This window comes from Scyliorhinus torazame, chromosome 16 (assembly GCF_047496885.1).
Source record: "Scyliorhinus torazame isolate Kashiwa2021f chromosome 16, sScyTor2.1, whole genome shotgun sequence".
NCBI classification, from domain to species: Eukaryota; Metazoa; Chordata; class Chondrichthyes; order Carcharhiniformes; family Scyliorhinidae; genus Scyliorhinus; species Scyliorhinus torazame.
The window spans coordinates 78103771-78127216 of NC_092722.1; the positions used below are offsets into that span (position 1 = coordinate 78103771).

At 52.3% G+C, this 23446-nt stretch overlaps 1 protein-coding gene across 1 annotated transcript in view; it reads left to right on the forward strand.

The window, feature by feature from the left end:
* Window positions 1-5966: 5966 nt before the first annotated feature.
* LOC140392889 (tumor necrosis factor receptor superfamily member 3-like) overlaps window positions 5967-23446 on the forward strand; it is a 92804-nt gene continuing 75324 nt past the window's right edge. Inside the window, exon 1 of the mRNA XM_072478651.1 lies at window positions 5967-6345. Coding sequence (XP_072334752.1) covers window positions 6274-6345 — 72 coding nt within the window. The 5' untranslated portion in view covers window positions 5967-6273. The remainder of the gene's footprint in view (window positions 6346-23446) is intronic.

Consider the following 23446-nt stretch of genomic DNA (forward strand, 5'->3'; position numbering starts at 1 on the left):
ACTCACACACGCTCACTCTCATGCAGTCTCACTCACACACGCTCACTCTCATGCAGTCTCACTCACACACGCTCGCTCTCATGCAGTCTCACTCACACACGCTCACTCTCATGCAGTCTCACTCACACACGCTCGCTCTCATGCAGTCTCACTCACACACGCTCACTCTCATGCAGTCTCTCACACATGCTCGCTCTCATGCAGTCTCACTCACACACGCTCACTCTCATGCAGTCTCTCACACATGCTCGCTCTCATGCAGTCTCACTCACACACGCTCACTCTCATGCAGTCTCTCACACATGCTCGCTCTCATGCAGTCTCACTCACACACGCTCGCTCTCATGCAGTCTCACTCACACACGCTCGCTCTCATGCAGTCTCACTCACACACACTCACTCTCATGCAGTCTCACTCACACACGCTCGCTCTCATGCAGTCTCACTCACACACGCTCGCTCTCATGCAGTCTCACTCACACACGCTCGCTCTCATGCAGTCTCACTCACACACGCTCGCTCTCATGCAGTCTCACTCACACATGCTCACTCTCATGCAGTCTCACTCACACACGCTCACTCTCATGCAGTCTCACTCACACACGCTCACTCTCATGCAGTCTCACTCACACACGCTCGCTCTCATGCAGTCTCACTCACACACACTCACTCTCATGCAGTCTCACTCACACACGCTCACTCTCATGCAGTCTCACTCACACACACTCACTCTCATGCAGTCTCACTCACACACGCTCACTCTCATGCAGTCTCACTCACACACACTCACTCTCATGCAGTCTCACTCACACACGCTCGCTCTCATGCAGTCTCACTCACACACACTCACTCTCATGCAGTCTCACTCACACACGCTCACTCTCATGCAGTCTCACTCACACACGCTCGCTCTCATGCAGTCTCACTCACACACACACTCTCATGCAGTCTCACTCACACACACTCACTCTCATGCAGTCTCTCACACACACTCACTCTCATGCAGTCTCACTCACACACACGATCACTCTCATGCAGTCTCACTCACACACACTCACTCTCATGCAGTCTCACTCACACACTCACTCTCATGCAGTCTCTCTCACACACACTCACTCTCATGCAGTCTCTCTCACACACACGATCACTCTCATGCAGTCTCACTCACACACACTCACTCTCATGCAGTCTCACTCACACACACTCACTCTCATGCAGTCTCTCACACACACTCACTCTCATGCAGTCTCACTCACACACACGATCACTCTCATGCAGTCTCACTCACACACACTCACTCTCATGCAGTCTCACTCACACACACTCACTCTCATGCAGTCTCACTCACACACACGATCACTCTCATGCAGTCTCACTCACACACACTCACTCTCATGCAGTCTCACTCACACACACGATCACTCTCATGCAGTCTCACTCACACACACTCACTCTCATGCAGTCTCACTCACACACACACTCTCATGCAGTCTCACTCACACACACGATCACTCTCATGCAGTCTCACTCACACACACTCACTCTCATGCAGTCTCACTCACACACACTCACTCTAATGCAGTCTCACTCACACACACTCACTCTCATGCTGTCTCTCTCACACATGCTCACTCTCATGCAGTCTCACTCACACACGCTCACTCTCACGCAGTCTCACTCACACACACTCGCTCTCATGCAGTCTCACTCACACACACACACTCTCATGCAGTCTCACTCACACACACTCACTCTCATGCAGTCTCACTCACACACGCTCACTCTCATGCAGTCTCACTCACACACACTCGCTCTCATGCAGTCTCACTCACACACACACACTCTCATGCAGTCTCACTCACACACACTCGCTCTCATGCAGTCTCACTCACACACACACACTCTCATGCAGTCTCACTCACACACACTCGCTCTCATGCAGTCTCACTCACACACACTCACTCTCATGCAGTCTCACTCACACACACTCACTCTCATGCTGTCTCTCTCACACACAAAGAACAAAGAACAAAGAACAAAGAACAAAGAAATGTACAGCACAGGAACAGGCCCTTCGGCCCTCCAAGCCCGTGCCGACCATACTGCCCGACTAAACTACAATCTTCTACACTTCCTGGGTCCGTATCCTTCTATTCCCATCCTATTCATATATTTGTCAAGATGCCCCTTAAATGTCCCTATCGTCCCTGCCACCACTACCTCCTCCGGTAGTGAGTTCCAGGCACCCACTACCCTCTGCGTAAAAAACTTGCCTCGTACATCTACTCTAAACTTTGCCCCTCTCACCTTAAACCTATGCCCCCTAGTAATTGACCCCTCTACCCTGGGGAAAAGCCTCTGACTATCCACTCTGTCTATGCCCCTCATAATTTTGTATACCTCTATCAGGTCGCCCCTCAACCTCCTTCGTTCCAGTGAGAACAAACCGAGTTTATTCAATCGCTCCTCATAGCTTATGCCCTCCATACCAGGCAACATTCTGGTAAATCTCTTCTGCACCCTCTCTAAAGCCTCCACATCCTTCTGGTAGTGTGGCGACCAGAATTGAACACTATACTCCAAGTGTGGCCTAACTAAGGTTCTATACAGCTGCAACATGACTTGCCAATTCTTATACTCAATGCCCCGGCCAATGAAGGCAAGCATGCCGTATGCCTTCTTGACTACCTTCTCCACCTGTGTAGCCCCTTTCAGTGATCTGTGGACCTGTACTCCTAGATCTCTTTGACTTTCAATACTCTTGAGGGTTCTACCATTCACTGTATATTCCCTACCTGCATTAGCCCTTCCAAAATGCATTACCTCACATTTGTCCAGGTTAAACTCCATCTGCCATCTCTCCGCCCAAGTCTCCAGACAATCTAAATCCTGTCTCACTCACACACGCTCACTCTCATGCAGTCTCACTCACACACACTCGCTCTCATGCAGTCTCACTCACACACTCTCACTCTCATGCAGTCTCACACACACACGCTCGCTCTCATGCAGTCTCACACACACACACTCGCTCTCATGCAGTCTCACTCACACACACTCACTCTCATGCAGTCTCACTCACACACACTCACTCTCATGCTGTCTCTCTCACACACGCTCACTCTCATGCAGTCTCACTCACACACACTCGCTCTCATGCAGTCTCACTCACACACTCTCACTCTCATGCAGTCTCACACACACACGCTCGCTCTCATGCAGTCTCACTCACACACGCTCAATGGGCCGAATGGCCGTTTTCTGGACTGTAAATTCTATAGGCTGGAATCCGTTGTGTAACTCGTAGAAAATAAAGAAGAGGATGGCTGGGCTCCTCCAGGGCTCCTCCAGGGACTCCCGGCCATGTGTTCTCGGGAAGCTGTGCGCCGTTCAGTGGCTTCGGGATTCTCCACCACGACGCAGTCAATGGGAATTCCCATTGAATCCACCCCACACTGCCGGGACACACGGGACCGAGGCATCGTCCTCGCTGACTCTCTGCCTGGGGGTCGCCACGGTGATCAGCGTCCCAGCCCCCAGCACCAAGGAATCCCCCCACACTCATTTCCCTCATTCCCCTCGCCGACACGAACTTCCCTCATCCCCCTCCCTTGTCTCATCTCGCTGTGAGAGAACGTGAGTGAATGTTCGAGAGAGAGCGCGAGTGTGAGTAAGTATGACTGAATGTGTGAGAGTGAGTGAGAGCGTGAGACTGTTAGAGAGCATGAGCGTGTTTGAGAGGGTTTGAGTGTGTTATCGAGCGTTACTGAGTGTGAGAGAGCAAGTGAATGTTAGAGAGGGAGCGTGAGAGTGTTTGAGAGTGTGTGAGAGAGCTGACTGAGTGTGAGCGATTGTGATTGAGTGTGAGAGAGTGTAAGAGAGTCTGAGTGACTGTGAGTGAGTGTGGAGATTGAGTGACCATGGGTGTGAATGAGTGTAAGAGAGTGTGAGAGAGTGTGTGAATGAGTGTGTGAGTGTGTGTGTGAACGAATATGAGTGAACGTGTATTAGTGAGTGAGAGATGGAATGAGTAAATGAGCGAGTGTGAGTGAGTGTTTGAATGATTGTGTGAGCAAAGCCTGAGTAAGTGTGAGAGAGTGTGAGACTTTGAGAGAGTGTTAGTGAGTGTGAATGAATGTGACTGTGAGTGAGGGTGAATGAGTGAGAGTTTGTGAGTGAGTGAGAGCATGAGTGACTGTGAGTAAGCCTCAGTGAGTGTGTCAGACTGTGAGAGAGCATGAGTGAGTGAGTGCGAGTGAGTGAGAGCATGAGTGTGTGAGACTGTGAGAGCGTGAGTGAGTGTGTCTTAAGAAGTGTGAGTGAGCATGAGCGAGATTGAGAGTGTGAGAGACTTTGAGTGTGAGTGAGTGTGAATGCACGTGACTGAGCATGTGAGTCTGAGAGTGTATGCGAGTCTGAATGTGAGACAGAGACAGTGATGGTGAGTGAGTGTGAGCAAGACTGAGTGTGAGAGAGTGTATGTGAGTGTGAGAGAGTGTGATCAAGTGTGAGAGTGTAAGCAAGTGTCAGTGTCTGAGCGAGTGTGTAAGTGAGCGTGTGAGTGAGTGTGTGTGACTGTGTGCGAGTATGGGAACAAGTGTGTGAATTAATGTGTGTTTGAGTGTGAGCAACTATATAAGCAAGTGTGTGAATGAATGTGAGTGAGCGTGTCAGTGAGTGAGAGATGGAATGAGTAAATGAGCGAATGTAAGTGTTTGAATGAGTGTGTGAGCAAAGCCTGAGTGAGTGTGAGCGACTTTGAGAGAGCGTTAGTGAGTACGAATGAACGTGACAGTGAGTGAGCCTGAGTGAGTGTGTAAGACTGTGAGAGAGCAGGACTGAGTGAGTGCAAGTGAGTGAGAGCATGAGTGAGTGTGTGAGACTGTGAGAGCGTGAGTGAGTGTGTCTTAAGGAGTGTGAGTGAGCATGAGCGAGATTGAGAGTATGAGAGACTTTGAGTGTGAGTGAGTGTAAATGCAAGTGATTGTGCATGTGAGTGAGTCTGAGCATGTAAACGAGTCTGAATGTGAGACAGAGGGACAGTGATAGTGAGTGAGTGTGAGCAAGACTGAGTGTGAGAGAGTTTGAGAGAGAGTGTAAGTGAGTGTCTGAACGTGGGAGAGTTTGATCGAGTGTGAGAGTGTAAGCAAGTGTCAGTGTCTGGTCGAGTGTGTAAGTGAGTGTGTGTGTGACTGAGTGAGTGTGGGAATGAGTGTGTGAATGAATGTGAGTGTGTGAGCATGTGGTAGTGACTGAGAGAGGGAGCGAGTAAATGAGAGAGTGAGCGAATGTGTGGATGAGTATGTGAGGGAGTGCGTGAGTGAATGTGAGAGTGTGAGCGAATGTGAGTGACTTTGAGAGTGTTAGTAAGTGTGAATGAGCGTGAGTGTGAGTCAGTGAGTGTAAGTGAGAGCATGAGTGACTGTGTGAGTGAGCCTGATTGAGTGTGTAAGATTGTGAGAGTGTGAGTGAGTGTGTACAAGTGAGTGCAGATGAATGCGAGTGAGTGTCAATGAGAGCGGGTGAGTGAGACTGTGAGAGAGCATGAGCGAGTGTGTCTGAGAGAGTGAGAGAGAGAGTGTGTGTGAGAGTATGAGTGAACTGACTGAGTGTGAGCGATTGTGAGGGAGTGTAAGAGTGAGTGTGAGAGTGAGTGTGATGGAGTGTGAGAGCGGGTGTAAGGCAGTAGCGAGAGAGAGTATGAGAGAGCATGAGTGATAGTGAGTGAGAGAATGGGAGAGTGAGTGAATGGGAGTGAACATGAGCGAGTGTGAGCAAGCGTGAGAGTGTGAGCGAGTGTGAGTGTGTGAGCATGAGTGAGTATGTGAGTGTGAGCATGAGATAATGCAAGTTTGAGTGTGGGTGAGAGCGAGTGTGAATGTGTGAGTGGGTGTGAGTGTGAGCGAGTGAGCAAGTGTGAGTGTGAGCGAGTGTGAGCGAGGCTGTGTTATTCTGCTCTCTGCGGTGACAGTTTCTGTTAAGTGAGTTGCTCGGAGAGGAAATGCATTTCCTGTCTCACTGTTTACCTCTTGATGTGACTCTCATGTTTCCGCCCAAATTCGGTTTGCTCGCATCGCGCGCGGGAGGCTCAGACACCCTCGCTCCCTCCCTCCCTCCTTGTCCGGCGCTGTGCCCCCACCCTTGCCGTGAAACCCTGGCCCCACCCCGACCTCCCCGAGCAGGACAGGCCCAACTCTGGTCAAACTGGGACCACCGAACCTGCCCTGGGGTAGAGTCTGCAGCACGGAGACATTCACCGAGGACCACCACTGAATGGACATGCTCATCCTCCTCACCATCGGGCTCCTCTCCTTGCTGAGGGGCAGCCAGCAGCTGGCGGAGAGGGTAAGGGCGTCTCGGGACGGAGGGGAGGGATGGGGAGCGCAGACAACAACAGGCGTCAGTGCGGCAGAGTGGGGCCCATGGTAACAGAGGGGGAATTTGGGCAGTGGGTCAGGGCTGGACTCAGTGTGAGGGTGCCAGAGAGAGACAAAGAGAGGGACAGAGAGACAAAGAAATAGAGAGATAGAGAAATAGAGAGATAGAGAAATAGAGAGACAGACAGAGAGAGAGAGGGACAGGGAGTCAGAGAGATAGATAAATAGAGAGAGAGGGAGAGAGGCAGAGAGAGAGAGAGAGAGGGACAGAGAGACAGAGAAACAGAGAGATAGAAAAATAGAGAGAGAGACTGAGCGAGAGAGGGACAGAGATAGAGAAATAGTGAGAGAGACAGAGAGAGAGGGGGGGCAGAGAAACAGAGAGATAGAAAAATAGCGAGAGAGAGAGAGAGAGAGGGACAGGGAATCAGAGAGATAGAGAAATAGAGAGAGAGGGAGGGACAGAGAAACAGAGAGATAGAAAAATAGAGAGAGAGACTGAGCGAGAGAGGGACAGAGAGACAGAGATAGAGAAATAAAGAGAGAGACAGAGAGAGGGGCAGAGAGAGAGAGAAATAGAGAGATAGAAAAATAGAGAGAGAGACTGAGAGAGAGAGAGAAATAGAGAGACACAGAGAGAGAGGGACAGAGAGACTGAGAGACAGAGAGAGAGGGACAGAGAGATGGAGAAACAGAGAAAGAGAGAGGGACAGAGAGATAGATAAACAGAGAGAGAGACGGACAGGGAGTCAGAGAGATAGAGAAATAGAGGCAGAGAGAGGGAGGGACAGAGAGAGACAGAGAAATAGAAAGAGAGAGAGAGAGCGAGAAAGGGGCAGAGAGACAGAGAAACAAAGATAGAGAAGTAGAGAGAGAGACAGAGAGAGAGGGAGAGAGAGATAGAGAAATGGAGAGAGATAGGGAGAGAGGGACAGAGATGGAGAAACAGAGAGAGAGGGACAGAGAGATAGAGAAACAGAGAGAGAGAGAGAAAGACAGACAGAGAGAGAGAAAGAGAGAGGGACAGAGAGAGAGTGGGACAGAGGGATAGCGAAATAGAAAAATAGAGCAAGAGAGACAGACCGACAGAGAGACAGAGAGAGAGTGAGGGGCAGAGAGACAGAAACAGAGAGATAGCGAAGTAGAGAGAGAGAGACAGAGAGAGACAGCGGGAGAGAGAGATAGCAAAATAGAGAGACAGAGCAAGAGAGAGGGACAGAGAAGAGAAGGAGAGGGGGGACAGAGAGACAGAGAAAGAGAGAGATAGATAAATAGAGAGAGAGAGACAGAGAGAGAGGGGATAGAGAAGCAGAGAAACATAGAGATAGAGAAATATAGACAGAAAGAGAGACAGAGAGAGGGTCAGAGAGGCAGAGAAACAGAGAAATAGAGAAACAGAGACAGAGAGACAGGGTGAGAGAGACAGAGACAGAGAAACAGAGGTAGAGAAATTGAGAGGGGGGGGCAGAGGGACAGAGAAACAGATAGATAGACAAATAGAAAGAGAGCGAGAGAGATAGAGAGAGAGGGGGACAGAGAGACAGAGAAAGAGAGATAGAGAAATAGAGAGAAAGAGCGAGAGAGAGAGACAGAGAAATAGAGAGAGTGAGAGAGGCAGAGAAACAGAGAAAGAGAGGAAGAGAAATAGAGAGAGAGAGAAAAACAGAGATAGAGTAGTAGAGAGAGAGAGAGATAGAGAGAGAGAGAGAGACGGACTGGGAGTCAGAGAAACAGAGAGATAGAGAAATAGAGACAGAAAGAGAGAGTGAGAGGGACAGAGGTAGAGAAACAGATAGAGAGATAGAGAAATAGAGAGAAAGACAGAGCGACAGAGATGGAGAGAGTCAGATGGGAGAGTGAAAGAGATGGAGAGAGAGACAGAGATGGAGAGAGAGACAGAGATGGAGTGAGAGATAGAGAGACAGAGAGAGGGAGAATAAGAGAGACAGAGCGAGAGATGGAAAAGAGAGTGCGAGAGACAGACAGAGCGAGAGACAGAGAGAGAGAGACAGAGAGAGGGAGAGTAAGACAGAAAGAATGTGTGAGAGAGAGATAGACAGAGAGAGAAAGAGAGAGATAGAAAGGATGAGGGTGAAAGAAAAAATGTGTCACTGAATTTCTTGTTTTGTTGATTGTGACCTTTTCATTCTGACATTTCGATATGAGAAACGAGAATCATCAGAGAATCTTTCAGCAGCCCAGCCTCCTAAACCCTCCCCACAAACTCTGTCCCCTAAGCCCATCCTCCTAAACCCTCCCCACAAACTCTGTCCCCTAAGCCCATCCTCCTAAACCCGCCCCACAAACTCTGTCCCCTAAGCCCATTCTCCTAAACCCTCCCCACAAACTCTGTCCCCTAAGCCCATTCTCCTAAACCCTCCCCACAAACTCTGTCCCCTAAGCCCATTCTCCTAAACCCTCCCCACAAACTCTGTCCCCTAAGCCCATTCTCCTAAACCCTCCCCACAAACTCTGTCCCCTAAACCCTTACCCCTAAACCCTCCCCATAAACTCTGTCCCCTAAGCCCATTCTCCTAAACCCTCCCCACAAACTCTGTCCCCTAAACCCTTCCCCCTAAACCCTCCCCACAAACTCTGTCCCCTGAACCCTTCCCCCTAAACCCTCCCCACAAACTCTGTCCCCTAAACCCTTCCCCCTAAACCCTGTCCCTTAAACCCTTCCCCCTAAACCCTCCCCACAAACTCTGTCCCCAAACCCTCCCCACAAACTCTGTTCCCTAAACCCTTCCCCCTAAACCCTCCCCACAAACTCTGTCCCCTGAACCCTTCCCCTAAACCCTCCCCACAAACTCTGTCCCTTAAACCCTTCCCCCTAAACCCTCCCCACAAACTCTGTCCCCAAAACCTCCCCACAAACTCTGTCCCCTAAACCCTTCCCCCTAAACCCTCCCCACAAACTCTGTCCCCTAAACCCTTACCACAAACTCTGTCCCTTAAACCCTCCCCACAATCTGTGCCCCTAAACCCTCCCCACAAATTCTGTCCCCTAACCCCCCCCCACAATCTGTGTCCCCTAAACCCTCCCCATAAACTGTGTCCCCGAAGCCCTACCCCCTAAACTCTTCCGTCTAAATACTTCCCCCTAGATTCTCCCCAAAACACTCTCCCCAACCCTTCCCGCAAACCCTCCCCCGCAAAGCCACTCCCCAAACCCTCCACTAAAACCCCCCCCACAAAACCCCTCCCCACAAAACACTCCCCACAAACGCCTCCCCACAAACCTCTCCCCAAAACCTCCCTCCAAAACCCTCTCCCACAATACTCCTACCAAACCCCTCTCCCAAAACCCACCCCCAAGACACGCCCTCCAGAACACCTCCCAAGACACTCCCCCAAAACACACCTTCTAAAACACTCCCCCAAAACACTCCCTCCAAAACACTCCCTCCAAAACACTCCCTCCAAAACACTCCCTCCAAAACACTCCCTCCAAAACACTCCCTCCAAAACACTCCCTCCAAAACACTCCCTCCAAAACACTCCCTCCAAAACACTCCCTCCAAAACACTCCCTCCAAAACACTCCCTCCAAAACACTCCCTCCAAAACACTCCCTCCAAAACACTCCCTCCAAAACACTCCCCAAAACACTCCCCAAAACATTCCCCAAAACACTCCCTCAAATTATCCCCCAAACCTTTTCTCCAAAACCCTGCCCACAGATCCTTTCCCCAAAGCATTCCCGCAAACGTTCCCACAAGTCCTCCCTTCAAAACCCATCCAAAATGTGCCCCTCAAAACCCTCCCTTCAAAACCATCCCAAAACCATCCCTCCGAAACCGTCCCAAAACCCTACCTCCAAAACCGTCCCAAGACACTCTTTCCAAAACTATACCCCAAAATCCCTCCCTCCAAAACTATCCCTCCTAAACCATCCCAAAACCATCCCTCCAAAACCATCCCAAAAACCTTCCTCCGTAGCCCTCCCAAAACCATCCCTCCGAAACCGTCCCAAAACCCTCCCTCCAAAATCGTCCCAAAACCCTCGCTCCAAAACCATCCCAAAACCATCCCTCCAAAACCGTCTCAAAACCATCCCTCCAAAACCATCCCACCAAAACCGTCCCAAGACACTCTTTCCAAAACTATACCCCAAAATCCCTCCCTCCAAAACTATCCCTCCAAAATCGTTAAAAAACCCTACCTCCAAAACCATCCCAAAAACCATCCTTCCAAAACCGTCCCAAAACCCTCCCTCTAAAATCGTCCCAAAACCCTACCTCCAAAACCATCCCAAAACCATCCCTCCAAAACAGTCTCAAAACCATCCCTCCAAAACCGTCCCAAGACACTCGTTCCAAAACTATACCCCAAAATGACACCCTCCAAATCTATCCCTCCAAAACCGTCCCAAAACCATCCCTCCAAAACCATCACAAAACCATCCCTCCAAAACCGTCCGAAAACCCTCCCTCCAAAACCACCCCTTCAAAACCGTCTCAAAACCACCCCTCCAAAATTATCCCAACACCAACCCTTCAAAACCATCTCAAAACCATCCCTCCAAATCCGTCCCAAGACACTCGTTCCAAAACTACACCTCAAAATCCCTCCCTCCAACTCCATCCCAAAACCCTCCCTCCAAAACCATTATCCTTAGCCACAAAACACACCCCCTAACACTCACACCAAAACCTTCCCTCCAAATTCCATCCTCCAAATCCCTTCCCCAGAATCTCACTCCTCCCGAAAGCCAATTCTATGATTTCTATGATTTCATTGCTACGCCGATAACATCTCCCCATCACGAAAACCTTTACCTCACTGTGAGGCAGTGTGTGTGGGACCTGTACCCCAGTGAGCGTCAGTGTGTGTGGAACCCGTATACCAGTGAGAGTCAGTGTGTGTGGAACCCGTACCCCAGTGAGAGTCAGTGTGTGTGTGGAACCCGTACCCCAGTGAGAGTCAGTATGTGTGGAACCCGTAACCCAGTGAGAGTCAGTGTGTGTGGAACCCGTACCCCAGTGAGAGTCAGTGTGTGTGGAACGCGCACCCCAGAGAGAGTCAGTGTGTGTGGAACCCATACACCAGTGAGAGTCAGTGTGTGTGGAACCCGTACCCGAGTGAGAGTCAGTGTGTGTGGAACCCGTACCCCAGGGAGAGTCAGTGTGTGTGGAACCCGTACCCCAGTGAGAATCAGTGTGTGTGGAACCTGTACCCCAGTGAGAGTCAGTGTGTGTGGAACCCGTACCCCAGTGAGAGTCAGTGTGTGTGGAACCCGTACCCCAGTGAGAATCAGTGTGTGTGAAACCCATACCCCAGTGAGAGTCAGTGTGTGTGGAACCCATACCCCAGTGAGAGTCAGTGTGTGTGGAACCCGCACCCCAGTGAGAGTCAGTGTGTGTGGAACCCATACCCCATTGAGAGTCAGTGTGTGTGGAACCCGTACCCCAGTGAGAGTCAGTGTGTGTGGAACCCGTACCCCAGTGAGAGCCAGTGTGTGTGGAACCCGTATCCCAGTGAGAGTCAGTGTGTGTGGAACCCATACCCCAGTGAGAGACAGTGTGTGTGGAACCCATACCCCAGTGACAGTAATTGTGTGTGGGACCCTTACCCCAGTGAAAGTCAGTGTGTGTGGAACCTGTACCCCAGTGAGAGTCAGTGTGTGTGGAACACATACCCCAGTGAGAGTCAGTGTGTGTGGAACCCGTACCCCAGTGAGAGTCAGTGTGTGTGGAACCCGTACCCCAGTGAGAGTCAGTGTGTGTGGAAGCCGTACCCCAGTGAGAGTCGGTGTGTTTGTGGAACCCGGACCCCAGTGAGAGTCAATGTGTGTGGAACCCGTACCCCAGTGAGAGTCAGTGTGTGTGGAACCCGTACCCCCGTGAGAGTCAGTGTGTGTGTGGAACAGGTACCCCAGTGAGTGTCAGTGTGTGTGGAACCCGTACCCCAGTGAGAGTCAATGTGTGTGGAACCCGTACCCCAGTGTGAGTCAGTGTGCGTGGAAACCATCCCCCATTGAGAGTCAGTGTGTGTGGAAACCATATCCCAGTGAGAGTCAGTGTGTGTGGAATCCGTACCCCTGTGAGAGTCAGTGTGTGTGGAACCCGTACCCCAGTGAGAGTCAGTGCGTGAGGAACCTATACCCCAGAGAGAGTCAGTGTGTGTGGAACCCCTACCCCAGTGACATCATTGTTTGTGGAACCCATACCCCAGAGAGAGTCAGTGTGTGTGGAACCCCTACCCCAGTGAGATCAGTGTGTGTGGAACCCGTACCCCAGTGAGAGTCAGTGTGTGTGGAACCTGTACCCCAGTGAGAGACAGTGTGTGTGGAACCTGTACCCCATTGAGAGTCAGCGTGTGTGGAACCCGTACTCCAGTGAGAGTCAGCGTGTGTGGAACCCGTACCCCAGTGAGAGTCAGTGTGTGTGGAACCCGTACCCCAGTGAGAGTCAGTGTGTGGAACCTGTACCCCATTGAGAGTCAGTGCGTGTGGGACCTGTACCCCAGCAGTGAGAGTCAGCGTGTGTGGAACCCGTACCCCAGTGAGAGTCAGTGTGTGTGGAACCCGTACCCCAGTGAGAGTCAGTGTGTGGAACCTGTACCCCATTGAGAGTCAGTGCGTGTGGAACCTGTACCCCAGTGAGAGTCAATGTGTGTGGAACCCGTACCCCAGTGAGAGTCAGTGTGTGTGGAACCCATACCCCAGTGAGAGTCAGTGTGTGTCGAAACCCATACCCCAGTGAGGGTCAGTGTGTGTGGAACCCGTACCCCGGTGAGAGTCAGTGTGTGTGGAACCTGTACCCCAGTGAGATTCAGTGTGTGTGGAACCCGTACCCCAGTGAGAGTCAGTGTGTGTGGAACCCGTACCCCAGTGAGAGTCAGTGTGTGTGGAACCCTGACCGCAGTGAGAGTCAGTGTGTGTGGAACCCATACCCCATTGAGAGTCAGTGTGTGTGGAACCCGTACCCCAGTGAGAGTCAGTGTGTGCGGAACCCATACCCCAGTGAGAGCCAGTGTGTGTGGAACCCGTATCCCAGTGAGAGTCAGTGTGTGTGGAACCCAGACCACAGTGAGAGTCAGTGTGTGTGGAACCCGTACCCCAGAGAGAGTCAGTGTGTGTGTAACCCGTACCCCAGTGAGTGTCAGTTTGTGTGGAACCTGTACCCCAGTGAGAGTCAGTGTGTGTGGAACCCATACCCCAGTGAGAGTCAGTGTGTGTGGAACCCATACCCAAGTGACAGTAATTGTGTGTGGGACCCTTACCCCAGTGAGAGTCAGTGTGTGTGGAACACATACCCCAGTGAGAGTCAGTGTGTGTGGAACCCATGCCCCAGTGAGAGTCAGTGTGTGTGGAACCCGTACCTAAGTGAGAGTCAGTGTGTGTGGAACCCGTACCCCAGTGAGAGTCAGTGTGTGTGGAACCTGTACCCCAGTGAGTGTCAGTGTGTGTGTGGAACCCGTACCCAAGTGAGAGTCAGTGTGTGTAGAACCCGTACCTAAGTGAGAGTCAATGTGTGTGGAACCCGTACCCCAGTGAGAGTCAGTGTGTGTGGAACCTGTACCCCAGTGAGTGTCAGTGTGTGTGGAACCCGTACCCCAGTGAGAGTCATTGTGTGTGGAACCCGTAACCCTGTGAGAGTCAGTGTGTGTGGAACCCGTACCCCAGTGAGAGTCAGTGTGTGTGGAAGCCGTACCCCAGTGAGAGTCGGTGTGTTTGTGGAACCCGGACCCCAGTGAGAGTCAGTGTGTGTGTGGAACAGGTACCCCAGTGAGAGTCAGTGCGTGTAGAACCTATACCCCAGAGAGAGTCAGTGTGTGTGGAACCCGTACCCCAGTGAGATCAGTGTGTGTGGAACCCATACCCCAGTGAGAGTCAGTGTGTGTGGAACCCCTACCCCAGTGACATCATTGTTTGTGGAACCCATACCCCAGTGAGAGTCAGTGTGTGTGGAACCCGTACCCCAGTGAGAGTCAATGTGTGTGGAACCCGTACCCCAGTGAGAGTCAGTGTGTGTGTGGAACAGGTACCCCAGTGAGTGTCAGTGTGTGTGGAACCCGTACCCCAGTGAGAGTCAGTGTGTGTGGAATCCGTACCCCTGTGAGAGTCAGTGTGTGTGGAACCCGTACCCCAGTGAGAGTCAGTGTGTGTGGAACCCGTACCCCAGTGAGAGTCATTGTGTGTGGAACCCGTACCCCAGTGAGAGTCAGTGCGTGTGGAACCTATACCCCCAGAGAGAGTCAGTGTGTGTGGAACCCGTACCCCAGTGAGATCAGTGTGTGTGGAACCCGTACCCCAGTGAGAGTCAGTGTGTGTGGAACCCCTACCCCAGTGACATCATTGTTTGTGGAACCCATACCCCAGTGAGAGTCAGTGTGTGTGGAACCCATACCCCAGTGAGAGACAGTGTGTGTGGAACCTATACCTCAGAGAGAGTCAGTGTGTATGGAACCCATACCCCAGTGAGAGACAGTGTGTGTGGAACCCGTACCCCAGTGAGAGTCAGTGTGTGTGGAACCCATACCCCGGTGAGAGTCAGCGTGTGTGGAACCCGTACCCCAGTGAGAGTCAGTGTGTGTGGAACCAGTACCCCATTGAGAGTCAGTGTGTGTGGAACCCGGACCCCAGTGAGAGTCAGTGTGTGGAACCTGTACCCCATTGAGATTCAGTGCGTGTGGAACCTGTACCCCAGTGAGAGTCAATGTGTGTGGAACCCGTACCCCAGTGAGAGTCAGTGTGTGTGGTACCCATACCCCAGTGAGAGTCAGTGTGTGTCGAACCCATACCCCAGTGAGGGTCAGTGTGTGTGGAACCCGTACCCCGGTGAGAGTCAGTGTGTGTGGAACCTGTACCCCAGTGAGATTCAGTGTGTGTGGAACCCGTACCCCAGTGAGAGTCAGTGTGTGTGGAACCCGTACCCCAGTGAGAGTCAGTGTGTGTGGAACCCTTACCGCAGTGAGAGTCAGTGTGTGTGGAACCCATACCCCATTGAGAGTCAGTGTGTGTGGAACCCGTACCCCAGTGAGAGTCAGTGTGTGCGGAACCCCTACCCCAGTGAGAGCCAGTGTGTGTGGAACCCGTATCCCAGTGAGAGTCAGTGTGTGTGGAACCCAGACCCCAGTGAGAGTCAGTGTGTGTGGAACCCGTACCCCAGTGAGAGTCAGTGTGTGTGGAACCTGTACCCCAGTGGGAGTCAGTGTGTCTGGGACTCGTATGCGAGTGAGAGTCGGTGTGTGTGGAACCTGTACCCCAGTGAGAGTCAGTGTGTGTGTGGAACAGGTACCCCAGTGAGTGTCAGTGTGTGTGGAACCCGTACCCCAGTGAGAGTCAGTGTGTGTGGAATCCGTACCCCTGTGAGAGTCAGTGTGTGTGGAACCCGTACCCCAGTGAGAGTCAGTGTGTGTGGAACCCGTACCCCAGTGAGAGTCATTGTGTGTGGAACCCGTACCCCAGTGAGAGTCAGTGCGTGTGGAACCTATACCCCCAGAGAGAGTCAGTGTGTGTGGAACCCGTACCCCAGTGAGATCAGTGTGTGTGGAACCCGTACCCCAGTGAGAGTCAGTGTGTGTGGAACCCCTACCCCAGTGACATCATTGTTTGTGGAACCCATACCCCAGTGAGAGTCAGTGTGTGTGGAACCCATACCCCAGTGAGAGACAGTGTGTGTGGAACCTATACCTCAGAGAGAGTCAGTGTGTATGGAACCCATACCCCAGTGAGAGACAGTGTGTGTGGAACCCGTACCCCAGTGAGAGTCAGTGTGTGTGGAACCCATACCCCGTGAGAGTCAGCGTGTGTGGAACCCGTACCCCAGTGAGAGTCAGTGTGTGTGGAACCAGTACCCCATTGAGAGTCAGTGTGTGTGGAACCCGGACCCCAGTGAGAGTCAGTGTGTGGAACCTGTACCCCATTGAGATTCAGTGCGTGTGGAACCTGTACCCCAGTGAGAGTCAATGTGTGTGGAACCCGTACCCCAGTGAGAGTCAGTGTGTGTGGTACCCATACCCCAGTGAGAGTCAGTGTGTGTCGAACCCATACCCCAGTGAGGGTCAGTGTGTGTGGAACCCGTACCCCGGTGAGAGTCAGTGTGTGTGGAACCTGTACCCCAGTGAGATTCAGTGTGTGTGGAACCCGTACCCCAGTGAGAGTCAGTGTGTGTGGAACCCGTACCCCAGTGAGAGTCAGTGTGTGTGGAACCCTTACCGCAGTGAGAGTCAGTGTGTGTGGAACCCATACCCCATTGAGAGTCAGTGTGTGTGGAACCCGTACCCCAGTGAGAGTCAGTGTGTGCGGAACCCCTACCCCAGTGAGAGCCAGTGTGTGTGGAACCCGTATCCCAGTGAGAGTCAGTGTGTGTGGAACCCAGACCCCAGTGAGAGTCAGTGTGTGTGGAACCCGTACCCCAGTGAGAGTCAGTGTGTGTGGAACCTGTACCCCAGTGGGAGTCAGTGTGTCTGGGACTCGTATGCGAGTGAGAGTCGGTGTGTGTGGAACCTGTACCCCAGTGAGAGTCAGTGTGTGTGGAACCTGTACCCCAGTGAGATTCAGTGTGTGTGGAACCCGTCTCTCAGTGAGAGTCAGTGTGTGTGGAACCCGTACCCCAGTGAGAGTCAGTGTGTGTGGGACCCATACCCCAGTGAGAGTCAGTGTGTGTGGAACCCAGACCGCAGTGAGAGTCAGTGTGTGTGGAACCCGGGCCCCAGTGAGAGTCAGTGTGTGTGGAACCCGTACCCCAGTGAGAGTCAGTGTGTGTGGAGCCCGTCCCCCAGTGAGAGTCAGTGTGTGTGGAACCCGTATCCCAGTGAGAGTCAGTGTTTGTGGAACCCGTACACCCAGTGAGATTCAGTGTGTGTGGAACCCGTACCCCAGTGAGAGTCAGTGTGTGTGGAACCTGTACCCCAGTGAGAGACAGTGTGTGTGAAACCCGTACCCCAGTGAGAGTCAGTTTGTGTGGAACCCGTATACCAGTGAGAGGCAGTGTGTGTGGAACACATACCCGAGTGAGAGTCTGTGTGTGTGGAACCTGTAACCCAGTGAGAGTCAGTGTGTGTGGAACCTGGACCCCAGTGAGAGTCAGTTTGTGTGGAACCCGTATACCAGTGAGAGGCAGTGTGTGTCGAACACATACCCCAGTGAGAGTCAGGGTGTGTGGAACCTGTACCCCAGTGACAGTAATTGTGTGTGGGACCCTTACCCCAGTGAGAGTCAGTGTGTGTGGAACCTGTACCCCACAGAGAGTCAGTGTGTGTGGAACCTGTACCCCAGAGAGAGTCAGTGTGTGTGGAACCTGTAGAGGGTGCCATCTCCGCTACTCCACTACTGGGCCGATATCTGGGGTTTGAATATCTGTGTGTGTCTCTCTCCAGCTGGCACTGAAACTTCAGAGGCCAGGGGATGTCGCACTGGGACACTTCCACTGAAGAGAGCACTGATTCAAGCCTGCCGTTTATTCCTAACCGACAGCCTGAGACTTATAGCACACAGATCTCCAGACCCCTACCAATACCCAGGTGATTCTCTCTCTTGCCGGTGGTGCAACACTCACCCGGTTCCTACTCCACTAGAGTAGCTTTCCCAAGAGAGAGAATAGGACACTGCTGTTTATTCCCTAACCAGCAGTCTGTCCTGAGTGAATCGCTCAAGATGACCCTCGATTCCTGAACCCGGAATTAAGGTGAGGAGTATTTTAACAATGACTTGGTCAGAGATCGCTGGTGAAAGATTGAAGAATTTAAACGACTCCAATTATCATCAAATCAAGGTTTATTGCAAAACCCAGGTCAAAATCATCAACAGAAGAAACACAATAAAATCTTATGCTCTAATACAACTAAGTCTATTCAAAAGTAATATAGCGGACACAACGAAAATTCTTATGATTACACAGTTTTTAGCAATATCACAAGGCACAAAACAAGTTCCCTTCCCCAAAGCCTCAACCACTATTAAAGTCAAGGGAGTTTCGCAAGCTGCTGCGGGGTACTTACGGTCACAGGCTGCAGAGGTCAAGTCAGGGGTGCAGAGGTCGAGCCAAGAACGAAGAGACCCCCAATCGAAAACACAGCCCCTTTTATATTGTTTTACCTGGCTTTGTCCTGTGATCGGCCAGCCCCTTTTGCATTGAAAAAGGTAAGGTTTAAAGTTCCCGCTGGTCCCGCCCCCTTTGGGCCGGTCAGACCTGTCGAGATGGGAGTACCTCCCCTAGGTCCGCCTCCAGTCTGTTTTTTTGAGATAACGAGGTTGAGCTCCCTTGAAGATTTTCAAAGACTTCCATCTGCTCCGGAGATAGCTGCTATGTTGATGGGGTGTTGATTGGATTCTGCTCTGGTGGAGGCAAAGTCATTTACATCTGCATGGGGCTATGACCATCCCATTGTCCTGCTTGCATGCAAGCCTCCTGTGTATTCCCGTGCCCCTTTGCCTGTGTTTTGTTGTTATCTCGTTGTCTGGCTCCTTCTTCCTTGTAGCTCCTAGGGGGGTTTTTGTAAATACTTATGTACTTATGTCCCTACTCAGCTCAGCGGGCCAAGCCTGCTGGGAAAACTGGTTCCGTTTTCTTGGCTGAAAAGTCAGTTTACAGTCTCTGAGTTTTTATTCTTGGGCAGTTCCAAAAGGGCCGAATTGCCCGAAAACCTTACAAACCCGTACCCAAGTGAGAGTCAGTGTGTGTGGAACCCGTACCCCAGTGAGAGTCAGTGTGTGTGGAACCCGTACCCCAGTGAGAGTCAGTGTGTGTGGAACCCGTACTCCCAGTGAGAGTCAGTGTGTGTGGAACCCGTATCCCAGTGAGAGTCAGTGTGTGGAACCCGTATCCCAGTGAGAGTCAGTGTGTGTGTGGAACCCGTACCCCAGTGAAAGTCAGTGTGTGTGGAACCCGTACCCCAGTGAGAGTCAGTGTGTGTGGAACCCGTATCCCAGTGAGAGTCAGTGTTTGTGGAACACGTAGCCCAGTGAGATGCAGTGTGTGTGGAACAGGTACCCCAGTGAGAGTCAGTGTGTGTGGAACCCGTCCCCCATTGAGAGTCAGTGTGTGTGGAGCCCGTCCCCCATTGAGAGTCAGTGTGTGTGGAACCCGTATCCCAGTGAGAGTCAGTGTTTGTGGAACACGTAGCCCAGTGAGATGCAGTGTGTGTGGAACAGGTACCCCAGTGAGAGTCAGTGTGTGTGGAACCCGTACCCCAGTGAGAGTCAGTGTCTGTGGAGCCCGTCCCCCATTGAGAGTCAGTGTGTGTGGAACCCGTATCCCAGTGAGAGTCAGTGTTTGTGGAACACGTAGCCCAGTGAGATGCAGTGTGTGTGGAACAGGTACCCCAGTGAGAGTCAGTGTGTGTGGAACCCGTACCCCAGTGAGAGTCAGTGTGTGTGGAATCCGTACCCCATTGAGAGTCAGTGTGTGTGGACGCGCACCCCAGAGAGAGTCAGTGTGTGTGGAACCCGTACCCCAGTGAGAGTCAGTGTGTGTGAAACCAGTACCCCAGTGAGAGTCAGTGTGTGTGGAACCCGTACCCCAGTGAGAGTCAGTGTGTGTGGAACCCGTACCCCAGTGAGAGTCAGTGTGTGAGGACGCGCACCCCACAGAGAGTCAGTGTGTGTGGAACCCGTACCCCAGTGAGAGTCAGTGTGTGTGGAACCCGTACCCCAGTGAGAGTCAGTGTGTGTGGAACCTGTACCCCAGTGAGAGTCAGTGTGTGTGGAACCCGTACCCCAGGGAGAGTCAGTGTGTGTGGAACCCGTACCCCAGTGAGAGTCAGTGTGTGTGGAACCTGTACCCCATTGAGAGTCAGTTTGAGTGGAACCCGTACCCCAGTGAGAGTCAGTGTGTGTGGAACCTGGACCCCATTGAGAGTCAGTGCGTGTGGAACCTGTACCCCAGTGAGAGTCAATGTGTGTGGAACCCGTACCCCAGTGAGAGTCAGTGTGTGTGGAACCCATACCTCAGTGAGAGTCAGTGTGTGTGGAACCTGTACCCCATTGAGAGTCAGTGCGTGTGGAACCTGTACCCCAATGAGAGTCAATGTGTGTGGAACCCGTACCCCAGTGAGAGTCAGTGCGTGTGGAACCTGTACCCCAGTGAGAGTCAATATGTTTGGAACCCGTACCCCAGTGAGAGTCAATGTGTGTGGAACCCGTACCCCAGTGACAGTCAGTGTGTGTGGAACCCGTACCTAAGTGAGAGTCAGTGTGTGTGGTACCCGTACCCCAGTGAGAGTCAGTGTGTGTGGAACCTGTACCCCAGTGAGTGTCAGTGTGTGTGTGGAACCTGTACCCAAGTGAGAGTCAGTGTGTGTGGTACCCGTACCCCAGTGAGAGTCAGTGTGTGTGGAACCGGTACCCCAGTGAGTATCAGTGTGTGTGTGGAACCCGTACCTAAGTGAGAGTCAGTGTGTGTGGAACCCGTACCCCAGTGAGAGTCAGTGTGTGTGGAACCTGTACCCCAGTGAGTGTGAGTGTGTGTGGAACCCGTACCCCAGTGAGAGTCATTGTGTGTGGAACCCGTACCCCAGTGAGAGTCAGTGTGTGTGGAACCCGGACCCCAGTGAGAGTCAGTGTGTGTGGAACCCGTACCCCAGTGAGAGTCAGTATGTGTGGAAGCCGTACCCCAGTGAGAGTCGTTGTGTTTGTGGAACCCGAGTCAGAGTCAGTGTGTGTGTGGAACCTGTACCCCAGTGAGTGTCAGTGTGTGTGGAACCCGTACCCCAGTGAGAGTCAGTGTGTGTGGAACCCGTACCCCAGTGAGAGTCTGTGTGTGTGGAACCTATACCCCAAAGAGAGTCAGTGTGTGTGGAACCCCTACCCCAGTGACATCAGTGTTTGTGGAACCCATACCCCAGTGAGAGTCAGTGTGTGTGGAACCTATACCTCAGAGAGAGTCAGTGTGTGTGGAACCCCTACCCCAGTGAGAGTCAGTGTGTGTGGAACCTATACCCCAAAGAGAGTCAGTGTGTGAGGAACCCCTACCCCAGTGACATCAGTGTTTGTGGAACCCATACCCCAGTGAGAGTCAGTGTGTGTGGAACCCGTACCCCAGTGAGAGTCAGTGTGTGTGGAACCTATACCCCAAAGAGAGTCAGTGTGTGTGGAACCCCTACCTCAGTGACATCAGTGTTTGTGGAACCCATACCCCAGTGAGAGTCAGAGTGTGTGGAACCTATACCTCAGAGAGAGTCAGTGTGTGTGGAACCCCTACCCCAGTGAGAACAGTGTGTGTGGAACCTGTACCCCAGTGAGAGTCAGTGTGTGTGGAACCCATGCCCCAGTGAGAGTCAGTGTGTGTGGAACCCGTACCTAAGTGAGAGTCAGTGTGTGTGGAACCCCTACCTCAGTGACATCAGTGTTTGTGGAACCCATACCCCAGTGAGAGTCAGAGTGTGTGGAACCTATACCTCAGAGAGAGTCAGTGTGTGTGGAACCCCTACCCCAGTGAGAACAGTGTGTGTGGAACCTGTACCCCAGTGAGAGTCAGTGTGTGTGGTACCCGTACCCCAGTGAGAGTCAGTGTGTGTGGAACCTGTACCCCAGTGAGTGTCAGTGTGTGTGTGGAACCTGTACCCAAGTGAGAGTCAGTGTGTGTGGTACCCGTACCCCAGTGAGAGTCAGTGTGTGTGGAACCGGTACCCCAGTGAGTATCAGTGTGTGTGTGGAACCCGTACCTAAGTGAGAGTCAGTGTGTGTGGAACCCGTACCCCAGTGAGAGTCAGTGTGTGTGGAACCTGTACCCCAGTGAGTGTGAGTGTGTGTGGAACCCGTACCCCAGTGAGAGTCATTGTGTGTGGAACCCGTACCCCAGTGAGAGTCAGTGTGTGTGGAACCCGGACCCCAGTGAGAGTCAGTGTGTGTGGAACCCGTACCCCAGTGAGAGTCAGTATGTGTGGAAGCCGTACCCCAGTGAGAGTCGTTGTGTTTGTGGAACCCGGACCCCAGTCAGAGTCAGTGTGTGTGTGGAACCTGTACCCCAGTGAGTGTCAGTGTGTGTGGAACCCGTACCCCAGTGAGAGTCAGTGTGTGTGGAACCCGTACCCCAGTGAGAGTCTGTGTGTGTGGAACCTATACCCCAAAGAGAGTCAGTGTGTGTGGAACCCCTACCCCAGTGACATCAGTGTTTGTGGAACCCATACCCCAGTGAGAGTCAGTGTGTGTGGAACCTATACCTCAGAGAGAGTCAGTGTGTGTGGAACCCCTACCCCAGTGAGAGTCAGTGTGTGTGGAACCTATACCCCAAAGTGAGTCAGTGTGTGAGGAACCCCTACCCCAGTGACATCAGTGTTTGTGGAACCCATACCCCAGTGAGAGTCAGTGTGTGTGGAACCCGTACCCCAGTGAGAGTCAGTGTGTGTGGAACCTATACCCCAAAGAGAGTCAGTGTGTGTGGAACCCCTACCTCAGTGACATCAGTGTTTGTGGAACCCATACCCCAGTGAGAGTCAGAGTGTGTGGAACCTATACCTCAGAGAGAGTCAGTGTGTGTGGAACCCCTACCCCAGTGAGAACAGTGTGTGTGGAACCTGTACCCCAGTGAGAGTCAGTGTGTGTGGAACCCATGCCCCAGTGAGAGTCAGTGTGTGTGGAACCCGTACCTAAGTGAGAGTCAGTGTGTGTGGAACCCCTACCTCAGTGACATCAGTGTTTGTGGAACCCATACCCCAGTGAGAGTCAGAGTGTGTGGAACCTATACCTCAGAGAGAGTCAGTGTGTGTGGAACCCCTACCCCAGTGAGAATAGTGTGTGTGGAACCTGTACCCCAGTGAGAGTCAGTGTGTGTGGAACCCATGCCCCAGTGAGAGTCAGTGTGTGTGGAACCCGTACCTAAGTGAGAGTCAGTGTGTGTGGAACCTGTACCCCAGTGAGTGTCAGTGTGTGTGTGGAACCCGTACCCAAGTGAGAGTCAGTGTGTGTGGAACCCGTACCTAAGTGAGAGTCAGTGTGTGTGGAACCCGTACCCCAGTGAGAGTCAGTGTGTGTGGAACCCGTACCCCAGTGAGAGTCAGTGTGTGTGGAACCCGTACTCCCAGTGAGAGTCAGTGTGTGTGGAACCCGTATCCCAGTGAGAGTCAGTGTGTGGAACCCGTATCCCAGTGAGAGTCAGTGTGTGTGGAACCTGTACCCCAGTG